The sequence below is a fragment of the Oncorhynchus mykiss genome, chromosome 10 (genome assembly GCF_057628025.1).
Source record: "Oncorhynchus mykiss isolate SJ-2025 chromosome 10, ASM5762802v1, whole genome shotgun sequence".
NCBI classification, from domain to species: domain Eukaryota; kingdom Metazoa; phylum Chordata; class Actinopteri; order Salmoniformes; family Salmonidae; genus Oncorhynchus; species Oncorhynchus mykiss.
The window spans coordinates 46,714,187-46,733,311 of NC_143031.1; the positions used below are offsets into that span (position 1 = coordinate 46,714,187).

The 19,125-nt window shown below is 41.3% G+C and overlaps 3 protein-coding genes across 5 annotated transcripts in view; 2 read left to right on the forward strand and 1 right to left on the reverse strand.

Moving 5' to 3' along the window:
• Nucleotides 1-6,715, forward strand: sat1a.2 (spermidine/spermine N1-acetyltransferase 1a, duplicate 2). Its single transcript, XM_021618749.3, has 6 exons — nt 1-2,161; nt 2,321-2,372; nt 2,473-2,556; nt 2,988-3,089; nt 3,628-3,668; nt 3,805-6,715. Exons 1-6 carry the CDS (start codon nt 2,096-2,098, stop codon nt 3,976-3,978), a joined length of 519 nt encoding a protein of 172 aa, XP_021474424.2. The 5' UTR covers nt 1-2,095; the 3' UTR covers nt 3,979-6,715.
• On the reverse strand, nt 4,458-13,874 carry apooa (apolipoprotein O, a). Of its 2 annotated transcripts, NM_001165099.2 has the most exon segments (10): nt 4,464-4,723; nt 4,998-5,083; nt 5,225-5,305; nt 5,491-5,582; nt 5,860-5,955; nt 6,084-6,138; nt 11,619-11,651; nt 12,272-12,391; nt 12,500-12,601; nt 13,780-13,816. In NM_001165099.2, coding segments are annotated over 9 exon segments (639 nt in total). In that variant the 5' UTR covers nt 13,789-13,816; the 3' UTR covers nt 4,464-4,723; nt 4,998-5,032.
• The window catches only part of c10hxorf58 (chromosome 10 CXorf58 homolog), a 20,703-nt gene continuing 14,760 nt past the window's right edge, over nt 13,183-19,125 (forward strand). The window contains exons 1-4 of one of the 2 annotated variants that reach the window (XM_021618748.3): nt 13,183-13,371; nt 14,472-14,580; nt 16,199-16,293; nt 16,484-16,589. In XM_021618748.3, coding sequence (XP_021474423.3) covers nt 14,557-14,580; nt 16,199-16,293; nt 16,484-16,589 — 225 coding nt within the window. In that variant the 5' untranslated portion in view covers nt 13,183-13,371; nt 14,472-14,556. Of the gene's footprint in view, nt 13,372-14,171; nt 14,346-14,471; nt 14,581-16,198; nt 16,294-16,483; nt 16,590-19,125 lie in introns of those variants that run through there. The other variant, XM_021618747.3, reaches the window with a different exon arrangement.

Genomic DNA, 19,125 nt, shown 5'->3' on the forward strand with positions numbered 1-19,125 from the left:
TTTTTTATTTTTTGTTTGTATTTTTTATTTTTCAAATCAATACAGGAAGTACATGTGGGAACACAAGTATATATAAATGATATACAAAGAACAATTGGGCTAGGGGGTACAACATCACATTACACAAGGACCTTAAGAGACATACATACACTTAGAATTCTAACAGCTTTTTTGTTAGTAGAGTATTTAATTGTCTTAAAATATAGTTCCATTTATTTTTGTAAGGTAAGAAAATGTGGTGTTTTGTTTGTAAATTTACATTTGTGAATATGAAATCTGTCCAAAAGAATAATGAAAGTAATTCTATAAAATTGTTTCAACTTATTTCTATCGTAGGTAAAGAATTCAGTAGATAAAGAATCCAAGCAGTACATCTCTCCACAATAGTGTCAAATATTCTTAAATGTATACATTTATAAATCTACTGATGTCTTGCCACAGTTGCCTTATATGAATACAATGCCAAAAAAGATGCATCGCCGTTTCTGGGTGGTCATTACAAAAGGTACAATTTAAGTTAATGTTTTCCTTAAAGTTCTCCATATAGTGGTTGGCAGGATAATATTTATGAATTATTTTAAAGGAAACTTCCTTAATTTGGTTAACAAGTAGGTATGTGGCTAAATCCAAACTTTTTCCCAACAGATATGATCAATAAAACCGTTTCAATAAGGCAGGACATAAGGTATAGTAGATACAACATCCTGCTGAAACAAGGTTCGTATCGCATTGTTGTTGAAAGGACCGAAAGAGAAACAAATCTTTCCTACTGATGAGTCAACAGGGTTAATAGAAGGTAGCTTCTGAGGGTCAGGTCTTGACACGTTCCTGAATAATAAAGTAATACCTTAGGGAATGGCGTCTAAAACAATCGCAAAATCTTTTAGCGTTACAGGAATCTTGTAAAGTGATAAGAATTCCTTATAACTAAGTAAAAACCCTCTGCATTTACAAGTTGGCTCACCAATAGGATATTATTTCGGAACCAATATTTTAAAAACAAATGAGTATTTTTATACAATATATCCCGATTGTTCTATATATAATATCTGTGTGGGGGGAAATTATGCTTATAAATGAAGGACCATGACAAGAAAAACTGCCGATGAAAAGCAGTTTCACTGGAACTTTGTCAATATTATAATTGCAAACCAACATGAATTTAAGGCCACCAAAAGTAGAGAAGACCGACATGATGAGGAATACAATTCCACATAGAAGTTGGTCTTCTTAGGAATTGTTGATCCAATGGATCTTAAAATTATTATTTAAGGTATTAAAGTCCCGACAATTCAGCCCACCATACTCATGTGTTCAGTACAAGTTTTCCTAATGTAATGGTTACGGTTTGTCCACAGAAAGTTGAAAAACATCAGGTCTTAACTCCTTGCTTATTTAACTGTCAAAAAATAAAATGAGCGCCATATGTTAGCCTAGAGATACCCTCAGCCTTGGTTATTAGAACTCTTATTTTAAAAGGTAAGTCCCCCTGTAGCCATTGATTTAGCTTCTTTGTTTTTTTTTAATACGAGGGTTAAAATTTAGTAAGCCTCTAGACTTCTGATCCTTAGTAATGGTTATGCCTAAATAAGTAAGTTCTTCTTTCACCGGAATACCATAATATGAAAGTGTCGCACAATCTTTGACAGCCATGAGTTCACATTGATTAATGTTAAGATATAGATAGACCCGATGCTTTGGAAAAGGACTGTAATCACATTGATCAATATGTGCATTTGGTTCGCGTCTTTCAGAAAGTGTAGTATCGTCAGCCAGCTGGCTTATAATTAGCACGGCTCATGAGTCATGGGAAGTGGAGACCCGATGACGTCAACAGTTATTTGTTAAGCTATTTTCCCGTTTAGTCTTCCGGGATGTGATTGTGACGCGTTTACAGAATGCGTTTAAAAGAGGGTGAAGCTCTCAGTAAAGTCATTAGCTGCCAGCGACCAAAGCGAATGTAATTCCGCTCGTACTGGAATCCTAAACGTATTGCAGGGGGGTCAACTCCTAAGAAGCGGATGAAGAAACAGGTTTTGCTTATTTTCACATTCAGAGGACTTGTTAGAAAAGGGAAAAAGAGTAAAAAAAGAAAATGTCAAATTTCATATTACGGAAAGCCGAGCCCAAGGACGTGTCAGACATATTGCGACTCATAAAGGTAAAATGATGCGTGTATTCAACGATGTATGTATGTATGTATGTATGTGTGTATGTATAAGCTACGGATATTTGAAATCACAGTCATAGCCTAAGCATATTTTTCAATATTATGACATTTGACTAACAACAATACTTAAAAAGAAATTCCCTATTTCAGGAACTTGCGAAATTTGAAAAAATGGAAGAGCAGGTCATCTTGACGGAGAAAGGTAACGTTAAGTCTACTGTGTGTGATTGCTGATTTATTGTAAACATATCAAATGTTTCCCCAACAAATCAGAAGTCCCTGACTTTACAATTTACTTTCAGAACTACTAGAGGACGGCTTTGGGGATCATCCCTTCTACCATTGCGTCGTTGCAGAAGTTCCTGAGGATAAGCAGAGCTCAGACGGTAAATCATGTTGTAATCCTGTTTCACAGAATGTCAGTTTGTAAGGAAATAGTGCAAAGGTTTGACAATCAAGATTCCAAACATTTATGGCTAGTAAAAAAAAGAACGGAAGCGCTGCTAAGGTACACAAGAGTACGTGTTGGTCGACACAACACAATGTCTGGGTAGTGTTGGTGGGCATTAACTCAAAGTGAATCGTAATCTGGAGTTTGGAATTTAATGTTCTCAATTCTCGGAGAAACTCCTTTTTAAATCCTCAGTGATATCATAACTAGGGCCCAAGTTTTTCCCTGACAATGAAAATCCCCTTCATCATAACACAAAAATATCATACTCAATAAGCCAAGTGGGATTTTGTCAGATCCTAGTAGTTTTACACAAACACTTACCTGTCGGTGTGGATTTTGATGTGGATGTTTTCACTGTTTTAGGATACACTGTCGTTGGGTTTGCCATGTACTACTTCACCTATGACCCCTGGATTGGGAAGCTTCTCTACTTAGAGGACTTCTATGTGATGAAGGAGTTCAGGGGTAAGTCTATGATGGTGTGTTACATTAAAGAAATAGGGTTGATTATATTTGTCCTGTTTCACACATGTGTGGTGTGTAATGGAACAGTGTTTTTTTGCATATCCCACACCGCCTGAGACGCCCTTGGAAAGGGAACGTCACAGCCAAGGATCAGCCATTATTGACACCCTCGGAAAGGGAACGTCACAGCCAAGGATCAGCCATTATTTACAGCGACCTTGGCGGAATTAGGGCAGTGTTTCCCAAACTCGGTCCTCGGGACCCCAAGGGGTGCACGTTTTGGTTTTTGCCCTAGCTGAATCAGCTGTGTAGTTAGGTCAATCAAAAACGTGCACCCCTTGGGGTCCCGAGGACCGAGTTTGGGAAACACTGGGTTAAGATTAAGTGCCTTGCTCAAGGGCAGATCGTTTGGTTTTTCACCTAGTCGGCTTGGGGATTTGAACTAGCAACCTTTCGGTTACTGGCCCAACGCTGGCAACTGAATCAGGGTCCTTGGATCCAGGGCTTAACTGCCAATCTTTTGATTCTGTTTTCTCAGGTTATGGTATCGGGTCAGATATCCTGAAGGTTCTGAGTGAGGTAAGTCTATAGGACTTTTTTTGCAATCAATTTACTGAACGCATAGATCAGTCCAGCCTATGGAAAACTCCCATCCTATAGCCAAGGCTATATGATGACCCTGTCTAACTTTGTTTTAATGTCCTCCCTTCCTCAGACGGCAGTTAAGACTCGCTGCAGTAGCATGCACTTCATCGTAGCAGAGTGGAACAAGTCGTCCATAGAGTTCTACAAGCGGCGTGGAGCCTCAGACCTGTCCGATGAGGAGGGCTGGCGACTCTATGCGATTGATAAGGATGACCTGCTGAAGATTTCTGCAAAGAAACGATAAATTCAGCAAATGACCACTATCGGCAATGCCTTCCCTTTCGTTTGTTGATGTCAATGTTCTTTAAAAGAAATATGCATTTCAATAAATAAATACTAAAAAAGTTTGTTCAACTTCTTCCTGCAAGACCTGTTATACATCTGGGTGGTTTTGAAACTCGAAGTCAGTACGTTTCATTTACTCATGTCTTATAATGGTTGATTGACCTTCCATAAACAAAAAGGAGAACTATCCTAGTCATGTGACCTTGTACTGGAACAGATTTCAACATGACTCAGCATGTATAGATCGTTTATAACTGGCTCGACGATAACGTCTGGCTCAGAAGGAGAAGTGGGTGCTTGTTTATGGAAGGACAGACTTAACTGTCTTGTCAATGTTTTTTTCTTCACGTAGTAGTTCTCACACACGCTTCGGGTGCCTACGTACAATACCTCTACAGTTTTTGGTGGCCTTTTATTTTAAAATCAATGCTGTCAATATAGATCGTACAATATAGATTTTTATTCCGGTCTACATAAATACATTCAAATCACAAAGCTGAACCTTCAATACATAAAGTTTAAAACTTTTGTGATAGGTCCTGCCCCCTCCTGGGTAAATGCCAGAGAGAACGGCTAGTGCAAAAGCTGGTCATTAGTCGCAAATGGGAGCGAGCCTAACCATGACTTATGGTAGCATACATTGGGAGGACCTGGGAAGACTGCTAATCTTGTTTTGTTGTCACGATCCTAGTATCACAACGTATCTGAAAAGAGAGAACTCATTGTTAGCCTTTTATCGACAAGACTTTGCTAGCATTAGCACCTGATATGAAAAGTACACTAGTTCTCTGCTTTCCCCCCAAAATATCTTAAAGTTGGCATAAATGTTACTATAAAAGGATTTATAATGAATTGACAACATTTTGTGCCAAGTTATTGGGGTGTTACATAAGCCTGCAGGTTGACCACTAGGGCAATGATTAAAGTGTTGGGTGCTGGCAGGCTGTTATTGTGCGAAAATGTTCAGGTTTGTTGTACCTGCTGCGATCATGGTTTGGCCTCTGCAGCTCTTCTCATCTGGTTTCTTCTGGTTTATTTTCCTCTGGTTTCTCTTTTTTCATTGGCTGTGGAAGGATTCATGGTAGGATGTGAAAATTCAGACTGGTCAACCCATTCCAAATAATCTGCATTGATCTGCACAGTAACTCTGTACCATCTCCATCCTCAGGATCAAACTAGTTTTTGACCTTACAAGATGAGCTCACCTTCCCCTCCACTGACTTGAACACCTTCTCTACGTTAACGTAGCCCTGCAGGGCAAAATCGTACAACGAGTCTCCTGTGTTCTGTGGGAAGGAGGGGAACCGATACATCGGTTTAAGCAAAATAGTATACATTAAGAATCAAACATCACAGGATTAAGAATGACCCTACAACACCGTCTTATGTCTTGGTATGGAACAATATGCATTATCTCCCACACGAGTAGGTAAAAAAACACCTGACATACAGTATTGACACGCTAACTCACCTTGGCGATTGATGCGGCTTGCTGGGGGTAGTACATAGTGTAGCCCACAGCCATCAGTCCTGTAGGATAGATCAGCTTCTTCACCCTGGAGCCTAGAAGACAGAGAGGGTCACATAGACCATATTCAAGGAGATTAAAAACAAGAAAAGGAAGCCGGAGAGGGCAACAGGAAGCAGCAGTAGGTTTGAGATTTGTACCCCGGCCTTGTATGGTCTGGAGGCTACAGCTCTACCTCTAGATCAGCCTTTGGCACAGTGACTCACATAGTGCTTGCTTAGCACAAGGACAAGTGGATAAAACCCCTAAAACAATTGAGATCAAAAACAGGGTACTCTTTATCCAAACCCAAAACTTACACCCACTATTTACCTCTTGCAAGAAAAAGTCCAAGGATACCAGCAAATCCAATGACCCCAGCTCGGGGGTAGAATTCAGCAGGAGGGTTTTGCAGGAAAGTGAAAGTCTCTGAAACAACAGAAAGTAACTCTGTTACCAAACTGAAACGGACATTCTATTTGTACAAATTGGTGTACATTACAGTGTATGAGTAATGAGTCCACTTTATCTGTATCATGGAGTGTGTGTTCTCTTACCATTTCCTAATTGGATGGCACTTTCAACCTTGGGCTTCACTTGTCCAATGGCACCCTGAATCCCACAGGAGAAGAGGACAGTACAGTGAACACGTAACGTACATCAGCTCATGTCACCCAATCTCTGCACCTTCAGAGCCATTCAATAATGGATCAATGCTTATTTTTCATTGTTACAGAACAAGTTGACATTTAATAACATGATAATATGGTATTTCACAGTAAATATGCTCTTGCTCAGTAATCTTCAATTCAAGTTTACTGTGTACTTGTGATTGCTTTATATTGTTTGTACTGTGATTGTTATAGTGGTAGTATAACTAGTGGTAGTGTAACAGGTGTATAAAATATACTTTATGTATTTGACTGAAAATCTCTCATATTTATTTTCATTTATTATTTTATGGTTATTTTGATATGTATTACACTACTTTCAAGGATTAATTATTTTATTTATTTTCTAAATTGTGTTGATGTTGTCGTCATCAACGGGAGCCATGTTTTTACTCCTCAGTTTGCTCAAAGCGAGATGAGAGGCAAACATACTTGTGCATGTTAGTCCAGACGACAGCATTAAAGTTTGCCTTGCATTTGTATCCATTCCATGCAGCCATTAAAAGAGAGACAACCGGGCAGAATTGTGTCCAGCGCCTTCTCTTCCCTTCCACCTACACCTCACCAGAACACAACACAGAAAGGTACTGGTACAGAACCGGTTACAGTAGGACTGCCACGCCCTTAGAACCCTCATACAGTTCTGTTTGCCTACGAAGAGACCTGTCTTTGTTTACCCTGCAATAGAGTCAGAATTACCTACAATACAAAGGTTTATTTGACTGTTTACAATCGCGATTTGTAAATTGGGTTTTACAGCCTAAAGCACAGGTCAATTTGTCACCCAGTAGGGAGCTCTAGTTGAAACATCAACCAACAGCACTTTGTGTACCCTTGAAACGTTGCAAAGACATTCTGCACTGTAAAAGAGCAACTACCAATAGTTCCAACCACTGCACTTTACTGACAAACATGTGATGTATGTTAATGAGCTGCTTATCTCCTAACTGAGGGAGCCAATGGGGCATAAGGTCAGATGGGTGACTTAGAAGCAGTGATCACAGCCACAAACAGAAGCTTCTAGAGCAAAAATGGAACAGCCTGGCCGAGCAAAAATGGAGAGGCTGAATGGGTTTGAAAAAAAACATTTACAGAGTACTTTACCAGTCTTTTAGACATAACAACTAACCAGCTGAATCTCAATCCCTCTCTGTGAGTTTATGATGATTGTGTGTGTGTCATCAAAGCGCACAACAGAACGGTGTACGGTCTATACTCGATTTGTTATTTTTATGAAAACGTTTTCAAATCAGAGGTAAGGTTTGTATTGCTACAGATTCCGCGACCCGGTCACCCGCAAGTTTGTGTTCCGGATTCCTGTTAAGTAGCAGTTAGATGCAAGCCATCGTGAAAACAGAGCAGGCTAACGCTAACAGAGCTAGCCCACCAGTGTTTTTAACCAACCCTGGGCACAAATCAAATCAAAGAGCAGCAGTAAAATAACAATAGCGTGGCCATATACCTGGGGCACCGGTACAGAGTCAATGTGCGGAGGCACCGGTTAGTCGAGGTAATTGAGGTAATATGTACATGTAGGTAGAGTTATTAAAGTGACTATGCATATAAAATAACAGAGAGTAGCAACAGCATAAAAGGGGGGTGGGGTGGGGGCAATGCAAATAGTCTGGGTAGCCATTTGATTAGATGTTCAGGAGTCTTATGGCTTGGTGGTAGAAGCTGTTTAGAAGCCCCTTGGACCTAGAATTGGCACTCCGGTACCGCTTGCCGTGCATTAGCAGAGAGAATAGTATGACTAAGGTGGCTGGAGTCTTTGACAATTTTTAGGGCCTTCCTTCCCCCAACAGACAGATGTTAAGCTCAACTCTGCGGCCCATGGGAGACGACACTCGCAAGGCGTAGGAGATCGGGGAAGAAGTCTGGCCACCCTTCATCTATTCGAGAAGATGTGATCCAGCTATCAAACAGCTTTTCCTCGCTTGAGACGGACCTACCAGCCCCGGGAATCAGCACGGAGCCTGGGTGTATAGCAACAGCCAGCGGCCGCCCAGTGACCCCCCCCCCCCCCGCTAGATCTGTGGACCGACCAAGGTCCACTTTCACCCAGGAGTTCGTGTCCATGACATCAACTCCCTCCTGCCCACGGTTCTGGCCAACTACTCCAATATTGACACCATCATCACATGTAGGTTTTAATGACCTTCGTTTTAGGCGATTTGAGGATCTGAGGGAGAACTACAAACATTTTTTAAACACCCTCGCTAGCACAGGGAAGATAATAATTATCTCTGGCCACATCCCTGCTACCGAAGGGGTTTGGAACGTTTCTGCCGACTCTTTGCCCTGAACGAGTACCTGCAGACTATTTTTTAAATTTGTTGTGGGAGCAACCATTACTTTTTAAAAGAGACAGGATTCACCCTAACTGCAACTTTTTTTTTTTTTTACTAATGCTTTCAGCTGTAAGGACATTTCGTTTGGCGACTTTGGATCTTTTGAGCATCGTGCTATACTGTTTAAATGGCAGCCACCAGTGCTGGCCATAACGCTATATTGGCCACCAAATCACTGCCCCACTTTCTTTACTGATTTATCTGAACTATTGTCTATTGTCCTTGAGAACTGTGACACAATCATTGTGTTGGGCGATTTGAATATTAATGTTGACAAAGAGACTATGGACTTTTTCAAACATGTTACTGGGCCCACCTATAACCATGTCCATACTCTGGCCCTGGTTATTACCAAGGGGCTTTCTGTTGACATACAGTGGGGCAAAAAAGTATTTAGTCAGCCACCAATTGTGCAAGTTCTCCCACTTAAAAAGATGAGAGAGGCCTGTAATTTTCATCATAGGTACCCTTCAACTATGACAGACAAAATGAGAAAAAAATTCCAGAAAACCACATTGTAGGATTCTTAATGAATTTATTTGCAAATTATGGTGGAAAATAAGTATTTGGTCAATAACAAAAGTTTCTCAATACTTTGTTATATACCCTTTGTTGGCAATGACAGAGGTCAAATGTTTTCTGTAAGTCCTCACAAGGTTTTCACACACTGTTGCTGGTATTTTGGCCCATTCCTCCATGCAGATCTCCTCTAGAGCAGGGATGTTTTGGGGCTGTTGCTGGGCAACATGGACTTTCAACTCCCTCCAAAGATTTTCTATGGGGTTGAGATCTGGAGACTGGTTAGGCCACTCCAGGACCTTGAAATGCTTCTTACGAAACCACTCCTTCGTTGCCCGGGCGGTGTGTTTGGGATCATTGTCACGCTGAAAGATCCAGCCACGTTTCATCTTCAATGCCCTTGCTGATGGAAGGAGGTTTTCACTCAAAATCTCACGATACATGGCCCCATTCATTCTTTCCTTTACACGGATCAGTCGTCCTGGTCCCTTTGCAGAAAAACAGCCCCAAAGCATGATGTTTCCACCCCCATGCTTCACAGTAGGCATGGTGTTCTTTGGATGCAACTCAGCATTCTTTGTCCTCCAAACACGACGAGTTGAGTTTTTACCAAAAAGTTATATTTTGGTTTCATCTGACCACATGACATTCTCCCAATCTTCTTCTGGATCATCCAAATGCTCTCTAGCAAACTTCAGACGGGCCTGGACATGTACTGGCTTAAGCAGGGGGACACGTCTGGCACTGCAGGATTTGAGTCCCTGGCGGCGTAGTGTGTTACTGATGGTAGGCTTTGTTACTTTGGTCCCAGCTCTCTGCAGGTCATTCACTAGGAGCCCCCGTGTGGTTCTGGGATTTTTGCTCACCGTTCTTGTGATCATTTTGACCCCACGGGGTGAGATCTTGCGTGGAGCCCCAGATCGAGGGAGATTATCAGTGGTCTTGTATGTCTTCCATTTCCTAATAATTGCTCCCACAGTTGATTTCTTCAAACCAAGCTGCTTACCTATTGCAGATTCAGTCTTCCCAGCCTGGTGCAGGTCTACAATTTTGTTTCTGGTGTCCTTTGACAGCTCTTTGGTCTTGGCCATAGTGGAGTTTGGAGTGTGACTGTTTGAGGTTGTGGACAGGTGTCTTTTATACCGATAACAATTTCAAACAGGTGCCATTAATACAGGTAACGAGTGGAGGACAGAGGAGCCTCTTAAAGAAAAAGTTATAGGTCTGTGAGAGCCAGAAATCTTGCTTGTTTGTAGGTGACCAAATACTTATTTTCCACCATAATTTGCAAATAAATTCATTAAAAATCCTACAATGTGATTTTCTGGATTTTTTTCCCTCATTTTGTCTGTCATAGTTGAAGTGTACCTATGATGAAAATTACAGGCCTCATCTTTTTAAGTGGGAGAACTTGCACAATTGGTGCCTGACTAAATACTTTTTTGCCCCACTGTATCCTCTATTGTTGATGTTGCTTTATCTGATCACCACTGTGGATTTTTCACTACCTTGTTGCCCATAGCAAAGGGCATTATTAAGAAACGCTGTCTTACCTCTGAAGTTGCTACAGATTTTATTGAGTGTATGAACAATACTCCACCACCTATTCTGTCTTCCTCTTGTGATGATTAAGTTGAAAACCTTAATAGCAAATTAAGGACAACCATTGATGCCATAGCTCCAGTAAAGTTGAAAAAGGCCACATCCAAACGGAGATTCCCTTGGATGAGTGAGAAAACTAATCAATTAAGCAGTAATTGCAGAGCGGATGTGGAGAAAGTCAAAGTTGCACGTCCATTATGATATTCTGAGAGAGCAACTTGGCATTTATCACAAGGCAATTAGAAATGCCAGACAGGCTCATTTGTATAACTTGATCACTATTAAATCAGAATCATTTGAGTGCTCTTCTTGACCATTAATGGCCTGATAAATCCTACCCCCGCAAACCTGTGAACTTTCCTCATCTAAATGTGATGAGTTTGCAGCATATTTCAAAGATAAGATAATCAATATTAGGCTGGGTATCAGTCAAGCAAGACCTGATGAGAAGTTTGATACAAAACTGTGGACATATTTTTTATTTAACTAGGCAAGTCAGTTAAGAACAAATTCTTGTTTACAAAGACTGCCTACCCCAGTCAAACCCGGATGACGCTGGGCCAACTGTGCGCCGCCCTATGGGACTCCCAATCACGGTCGGTTGTGATACAGCCTTGAATCAAACCAGGGTCTGTAGTGACGCCTATAGCACTGAGATGCAGGGCCTTAGACCAAAGCGCCACTCAGGAGCCCAAAAGAGATAGCAATTTTTTTTAGCCTTGCTTTTCCTTAGGGTATTTTTTAATTGTTCAGTATGTCATTCATTTGTTTTTGTTTTATCTTATATTTGTTGTGCAGTAAATATTTCAGCTTTTATTTTCATTGTATTTTATTTGTTTCTTCCCCCTGCAAACCACATTATGTTGCATTCCATGTCTGAAATGCATTGTATAAATAAAGCTTGATTTGTTTTGATTTTAATCATGTGTGAGTGGCTATGGGGGAGTACCTGAACATTTTCCACTGCTGAATGGCTTGTTTGCTGAAAGGGGAGCAGATCATTGGCGTGATCACAGGGGCAGAAGCAGAGCAGCACAATCATGACTAACACTTCATTGGAGATAGACAAAATAATTTCAACACGTGCAATGATTATTGATTGCAGCATGGAATCAACAGTAAATGTTTACTGGCCATGATGAAACACAGTACAGATTTACTGGCCATTGTGAAACAGGATGTATAATAGCTCTAGACACAAAGGAATACCAGTAAATATTAACTGGTCTCTGGGAAAATAAGTACTGTTCATACTCAAAGAGAAAACAAAGACGAATTGATATTAGTGAGACCTACTGTGGTTAATATTTACCAGTCACAACTAATCACAGTACATCTTTGCAGGGGTGCATTGTAAAATACGCAAAAGCAGCTGGGATGATAATGTAAAGCAGGGCAAAAACATTTCACATTACAGTGGCCATGTGAAGGTATTTTGGAGTGAGGATGGGGTATCAGACATTATGAATCTTGCCTGGAGTTGCATATCTAAACAAACACCCAACAACTGTCCTTATTTTTCGGATAGAAAAGACTGTTCCTAACAGAGGAAAGAATTACTATCACCCAGTAGCTCACAGGTGAGTAGGGTTATCAATGTACCTGACACCAAGTAGTGTAGGGCTCTGCCAGTTTCCTTAGAGTGGTAACACCTTGCTCCAAGTGCCCTATCTCCGGCTCCACATAGCGGAACTTCTGCTGCGGTATAGTGTAGAGGGAGAGCTGTAACAAACAATATGGGTCAGTTACCTCATCCCAATGTGGGCTTGCCTCAGATTGGATGTATGCTGAAAGACTTCAGAAAGTGTGATTGTGCGCACAATGCGGTACCTCATCTGTATTTAAGGTGACATTTGGATTGTCCTTGGTGGCAGCAAACACAGTCCCTGAAATCAGGCATAGGGTTCCAGGCACAGCAGCCACACCTGCTACCTGGGAAGACACAGGATGACTGGGACATCAATGGGGCATTTCCATCTGAGACTTAACCCACACCTGTGTTGTGGCCAGCGTTTATGTTAACGTAAGCTCAAGTGTTATTTTTCGGGAACTGTGTTTGACACAAGACTTGGGGTGAGTGGAATCAACAACCTCTGCATCATCAAGACAGTTGCTCTGTGAGAAGGTGTTAACCGTGGAACGTGTAAACCCATGTTCACAGTTAGCCATTGTTATTTAAAATGCCAGCTGAAAAGTACCAAGCACAGTCAAAGCAGTTCCACTGAGCCTTTTTGGTAAAACACTGGGGTAAGTCTCAGGTGTAAATTTGCAGTTCGGTCTACACCTTCTCACGCGAAGATGGTAGGTCTCGCTGTGAGTAACGTGAATCGAGTTCGCCAGGCTATTACCTAGTGAGGCCATCACAATGTTGGAAATTTCACCTGTCAAGCAGTACATTCACACCTGGAAACACCAAAAGAGTAGAAGCTAGAAGTTGTAATGGAATTGAGAATTGTGGCCCTTAAGTCTTACAGAAGATCATTGTCGCCATCTAGTGTAAAAAAAAAAATAGTATATTGTTCTTAAGTAGGCATGTGACAATACCGGTATATCGAGTGTCTGTCTAGTTCATGAACTTCTAGCCTAAAGCAGTGGTTCCCAAACGTTTTCGGTTACTGTACCACCAACTGAATTTTGTTCTGCCCAGAGTACCCCTTCATATGCTCTCATGAGTCTCCTCAAGTACCCCGTGGATTGACCAAGTAAGGACCTACAGAGTGTGGTAAACTCAGCCCGAACGCGTGTGAAAAACTAGCTGAGTTTTCTTACTTTCGACTTTAGTTGGCTATGCATGAGTGACAAGAGACAGCTACCTCAGAGCGCCAGAAACTCTAAGTATCAGTATGAATGACTCCGACACAATGAAGAAAAATATATACTGTGTTATGCATTTAATGCAATGCCCTTGATAATCATGGTGTCTTGCTCGCTGTCCTTACGCCCTCTGTGCTTCACCGGGGGATCGATTCCCCTTAATTTTATTGAAACAGATCGCTATTCAACTAAAACAGTAAATTAATAAAACACATAACTCGGTGTGGACTGAATCGGAAATAAATGAATGTCCTAACATTAAGTTATTACGTAGTACATAAAGTTTCTATTCTCACCTTGTACATGATCCTTTTTTTTGCCGTGCCAAGCTTCGAGTACGTACGGTGTCCGAAAGGGAACATGCTGCGCCTCAGGTCGCATTCCAATCCGAAACTCGCTATCTTCCCTCAGCTCTTCATCTCATAGGCCGGTGTTCTCACAATAAGGCCAATGACTAACCAGATAATTACTTGATAATAAACTATTTGTTAATAAACACGTTATTAACACATAAGAATGCAAATGTCGACAATCAGTTTGTAAATTTTTTTGCAGGCTTTTTCCAATGCTATCTGGGATCCTTGGGACATCCCTATCCTCATTGAAGTTGACATTGAAAATGATTAAGGGAAGGAAGGGTCCGGGTTAGGAAAGGATTAAGGTTAAAGTTAGGCTAAGGGTAGGAGTTAGGGTATGGGCGTCGCAACGATTCCGTATAGCACCAACGCTCTGATTCGCTCAGGAAATGTGTCTTTACTGGCCGGTGAGGTTAGTATTCTAATCGTCCCTTAGCAACTCGTCTCTAACAAGATACAACACAGGCAGAGAAAACAGCATTGCTGGAGTGGAAAATGGAATATGGGTATGGGTCCGGTTCGTAGATTAATTGTACAAGACGAGGCCTCGCACATGATAAAGTCTGCTTCTGTTGTTAAATGTCTGACCTTGATATATTCTGAGTTTCTGATTGTGAATTTACATCATTCAGATTCAATCAAGAGGAGCGTGTATTTTCCGCGAAGAAGATCCAGAAATACTGGAGGTCTCACCAAGACAGAAGACTTTTCCAGCTGATGTCGCTCACTGTTCGTGCTGCTGTGAGTGCTTGAGGCCTGGCAGCCTTACTGATCAACACAACATTGCAATTCAGATTTAAATTGATCATATGATAAATAGCCTTAATATGAACTCAATTATAGGGGAGCTGTGTGAAAATCTGATATAATCATTATATCAGATGTTCACTTATGTACAGTGGCTTGCGAAAGTATTCACCCCCCTTGGAATTTTTCCTGTTTTGTTGCCTTACAACCTAGAAGTAAAATATATTTTTTTGGGGGGTTGTATAATTTTATTTACTCAACATGCCTACCACTTTGAAGATGCAAATATATATATTTTTGTGTGAAACAAACAAGACATAAGACTAAAAAACTGAAAACTTGAGTGTGTATAACTATTCACCCCCCAATGTTAATACTTTGTAGAGCCACCTTTTGCAGTAATTACAGCTGCAAGTCTCTTGTGGTATGTCTCTATAAACTTGGCACATCTAGCCATTGGGATTTTTGCCCATTCTTCATGGCAAAACTGCTCCAGCTCCTCAAGTTGGATGGTTCCACTGGTGTACAGCAATCTTTAAAGTTATACCACAGATTCTAAATTGGATTGAGGTCTGGGCTTTGACAAGGCCAATCAAAGACATTTAAATGTGACGAAGGTGAATCTCCGTCCCAGTCTCAAATCTCTGGAAGACTGAAACAGGTTTCCCACAAGAATTTCCCTGTATTTAGCTCCATCCATCATTCCTTCAACTCTGACCAGTTTCCCAGTCTCTGATGATTAAAAACACTGCCACAGCGTGATGCTGCTACCACCATGCTTCACTGTGGGGAAGATGTTCTCAGGGTGATGAGAGGTGTTGGGTTTGTGCCAGAGCGTTTTCCTTGATGGCCAAAAAGCTCCATTTTAGTCTCATCTGACCAGAGAACCTTCTCCCATATGTTTGGGGAGTCTCCCACATGCCTTTTAGCGAACACCAAACGTGTACGGCTTAAAGTGGTTGTATGGACAGATACTCCAATCTCCACTGGGGAGCTTTGCAGCTCCTTCAGGGTTAGCTTTGGTCTCTTTTTTGCCTCTGATTAATGCCCTCCTTGCCTGGTCTGTGAGATTTGGTGGGCGGCCCTCTCTTGGCAGATTTGTTGTGGTGCCATATTCTTTCAATTTTTAACAATGGATTTAACTGTGCTCCATGGGATGTTCAAAGTTTCTGTTATTTTTTTATAACCCAACCCAGATCTGTACTTCTCCACAACTTCGTCCCTGACCTGTTTTGAGAGCTCCTTGGTCTTCATGGTGCCGCTTGCTTAGTGGTGTTGCAGACTTGGGGGCCTTTCAGAACAGGTGTATATATACTGAGATCATGTGACAGATCATGTGACACGTAGATTGCACACAGGTGGACTTTATGTGACTTCTGAAGGTAATTGATTGCACCAGATCTTATTTAGGGGTTTTATAGCAAAGGGGGTGAATACATATACATACACCCACCGCTTTTCAGTTTTTAATGTTTTAGATTTTTTTTAAACAAGTTATTTTTTACATTTCACTTCACCAATTTGTGAAACGCCAAGGGGGATGAATACTTTTGCAAGGCACTATAAGTGGGCTAGAAAGTGAGTAATTTGTTTTTGTCATGGTACTGTTCAGGAGCACTGTCTTGCACCTGCTATTCTCCGCCAACTCAGCCCCAGAGAAGCTGATCTGGTCAGAGATCCAAGCATGCACTGCAAGGTCAGATTCAGGTACCCCATCTGTAGACCTAATACCCATTTTGCTGCTATGGTCTCAACAAGTGTAAAGATTGTCTGGTAAATCCAAATTAAAATGCTGACAGTAAAAAGCATGTGGATGTAGTTCTATTCAAAGAGACCAAATTGCATGCTAAACCTCACTAACACAGTAATGGGCCTGTTTTTGTTCTTTGGCTGATAGATTTTCAGGTTCCCAGTTTCCTCCAGTGATTGTCTTCAAGATATTCCACCTTGGAGGAGGAAGACAATATATTTCTGGGAAAAGAGTGTTCCGACCATCTAATCAGGTAAGCCTGAGAGAGACATTTCACCTTTCATAATATACTGTATGGGTCATTCTACATAAGAGGTATAAATTGGGGGTTGAAATATATATTTTTTGTAACCTATTCCTCCTAAATGTCCAGCACAAGTCTTCCAACATACGTCATATAATACACACACACATATTTTGTGTTGCATATTTGACATTTTACCTGAATTGCTTACCACCCCACTAAATGTGTGAAACTGAAACTGTGAAACTACTGAAATTGTGACAAAGTTGCAATAAAGAGAGAATAGTGCACAGTAGTGATCGTTTTGATGAACCTATTACAGATTAATTTAATCAATTGTATTTGCATACCAAATTAACAAAATAGTAAAAACATTACTTTTAACCTAATTTTCTAAACCTTTAAATAAGCCATTGAAGGCTTCCACTATTTTAAAGTAGTCAACTGGGTGGGGATTCCTATGGGTTGGGAGTGATCAGCCAATGATCAAAGAGCTTTGTCTTCTTCAAATTGGGTTGCCTATGATTTGGAGCCAAGACCAAGATTAATACCAGGACATTGGTCCCAAGATCCAGACCCAGTGAGTTGAGACCATGACAAGTTAAAAAACAAATTGATGTGATCTTGAGTGGTCTCAAGACCAAGACCACTAGATCAAGAGTCCATGGGTCCTTCAATTTGTAAGGGTAAAGTACAGTAGGGTAAAGTACAGTACACTAGAGCACAGTACAGAACAGTAAATTAGGGTACAGTAGAGCACAGTACATTAGAACACAGTCAAAATCAAATTTGATTTGTAACATGCACCGAATAGAACAGGTGTAGAGCTTACAGTGAAATGCTTACTTACAAGCCCTTAACCAACAATGCAGTTTTAAGAAAATACCACCAAAAAAAGTCAGATATAAGAATAACAAATAACTAAAGAGCAGCAGTAAATAACAATAGCGGGGCTATATACAGGGGGTAGCGGTACAGAGTCAATGTGTCAATGTGCGGGGGCACCGGTGTCGAGGTAATTGTGTACATGTAGGAAGAGTTACTAAAGTGGCTATGCATAGATAATAACAGAGAGTAGCAGCAGAGTAGCAGCAGCAATGCAGAAGTCTGGGTAGTCATTTGATCAGCTGTTCAGGAGTCTTATGGCTTGGAGGTAGGAGCTTTTTAGAAGCCTTTTGGACCTAGACTTGGCGCTCCGGTACTGCTTGCCGTGCGGTAGCAGAGAGAACAGTCTATGACTAGGGTGGCTGGAGTCTTTGCCAATTTTTAGGGCCTTCCTCTGACACTGCCTGGTATAGAGGTCCTGGATGGTAGGAAGCTTGGCCCCGGTGCTGTACTGGGCCGTACGCACTACCCTCTGTAGTGCCTTGCGGTCGGTGGCCGAACAGTTACCATACCAGGCAGTGATGCAACCCGTCAGGATGCTCTCGATGGTGCAGCTGTAAAACCTTTTGAGGATCTGAGGACCCATGCCAAATCTTTTCAGTCTCCTGAGGGGGAATAGGTTTTGTCGTGCCCTCTTCACGACTGTCTTGGTGTGCTTGGACCATGTTAGTTTGTTGGTGATGTGGACGCCAAGGAACTTGAAGCTCTCAACCTGCTCGACTACAGCCCCGTCAATGAGAATCGGGGCGTGCTCGGTCCTCCTTTTCCTGTCGTCCACAATGTACAGCAAAGTACATTATTGACATCTATGGTGTTGTCAAACAGATGTCAATGTTTGTGCTCTTGGGGGGTTGAAGCACCCCTGCTGTCTATGAATCTCAATACTTTACACTTTTTCCTGAAGTGTGCACTTGTCCACTACCCACATATGGGTCCTCTGTAGCTCAGTTGGTAGAGCATGGCGCATTACACTTTAGATTAAAGATAGCCTCAATGGCGCTGCCCGTGCTGTCAGAAACTATATACAGTTGAAGTCTGAACTTTACGTACACTTAGGTTGTCATTAAAACTCGTTTTTCAACCACTCCACAAATTTCTTGTTAACAAACTATAGTTTTGGCAAGTCGGTTAGGACATCTATTTTGCATGACACAAGTATTGTTAACAGACAGATTAACAGACAGATTATTTCACTTATAATTCACTGTATCACAATTCAAGTGGGTCAGAAGTTTACATACACTAAGTTGACTGTGCCTTTTAAACAGCTTGGAAAATTCCAGAAAGCCTTTAGAGGCTTCAGAAAGGCTAATTGACATCATTTGAGTCAATTGGAAGTGTACCTGTGGATGTATTTCAAGGCCTACCTTCAAACCCAGTGCCTCTTTGCTTGACATCATGGGGAAATCTAAAGAAATCAGCCAAGACCTCAGAAAAACAATTGTAGAATTCCACAAGTCTGGTTCATCCTTGGGAGCAATTTGCAAATGCCTGACGGTACCATGTTTATCTGTACAAACAATAGTATGCAAGTATAAACACCATGGGACCACATAGCCGTCATACTGCTCAGGAAGGACACGCGTTCTGTCTCCTAGAGATTAACATACTTTGGTGCGAAAAGTACAAATCAATCCCAGAACAACAGCAAAGGACCTTG

Excerpts from the sequence above, each read along its gene's own strand:
- apooa (XM_021617189.3), bottom strand. The coding sequence starts at position 13,845 with ATGTTCCCTTTCGGACACCGTACGTACTCGAAGCTTGGCACGGCAAAA. Across the intron at positions 12,392-12,499 it reads TCACCTTAAATACAGATGAG|CTCTCCCTCTACACTATACC; the intron begins GTACCGCATTGT and ends TGTTTGTTACAG. Across the intron at positions 5,306-5,490 it reads AAGCCGCATCAATCGCCAAG|AACACAGGAGACTCGTTGTA; the intron begins GTGAGTTAGCGT and ends TCCTTCCCACAG.
- sat1a.2 (XM_021618749.3), top strand. The coding sequence starts at position 2,096 with ATGTCAAATTTCATATTACGGAAAGCCGAGCCCAAGGACGTGTCAGAC. Across the intron at positions 2,557-2,987 it reads GGATAAGCAGAGCTCAGACG|GATACACTGTCGTTGGGTTT; the intron begins GTAAATCATGTT and ends TCACTGTTTTAG. Across the intron at positions 3,090-3,627 it reads TGTGATGAAGGAGTTCAGGG|GTTATGGTATCGGGTCAGAT; the intron begins GTAAGTCTATGA and ends CTGTTTTCTCAG.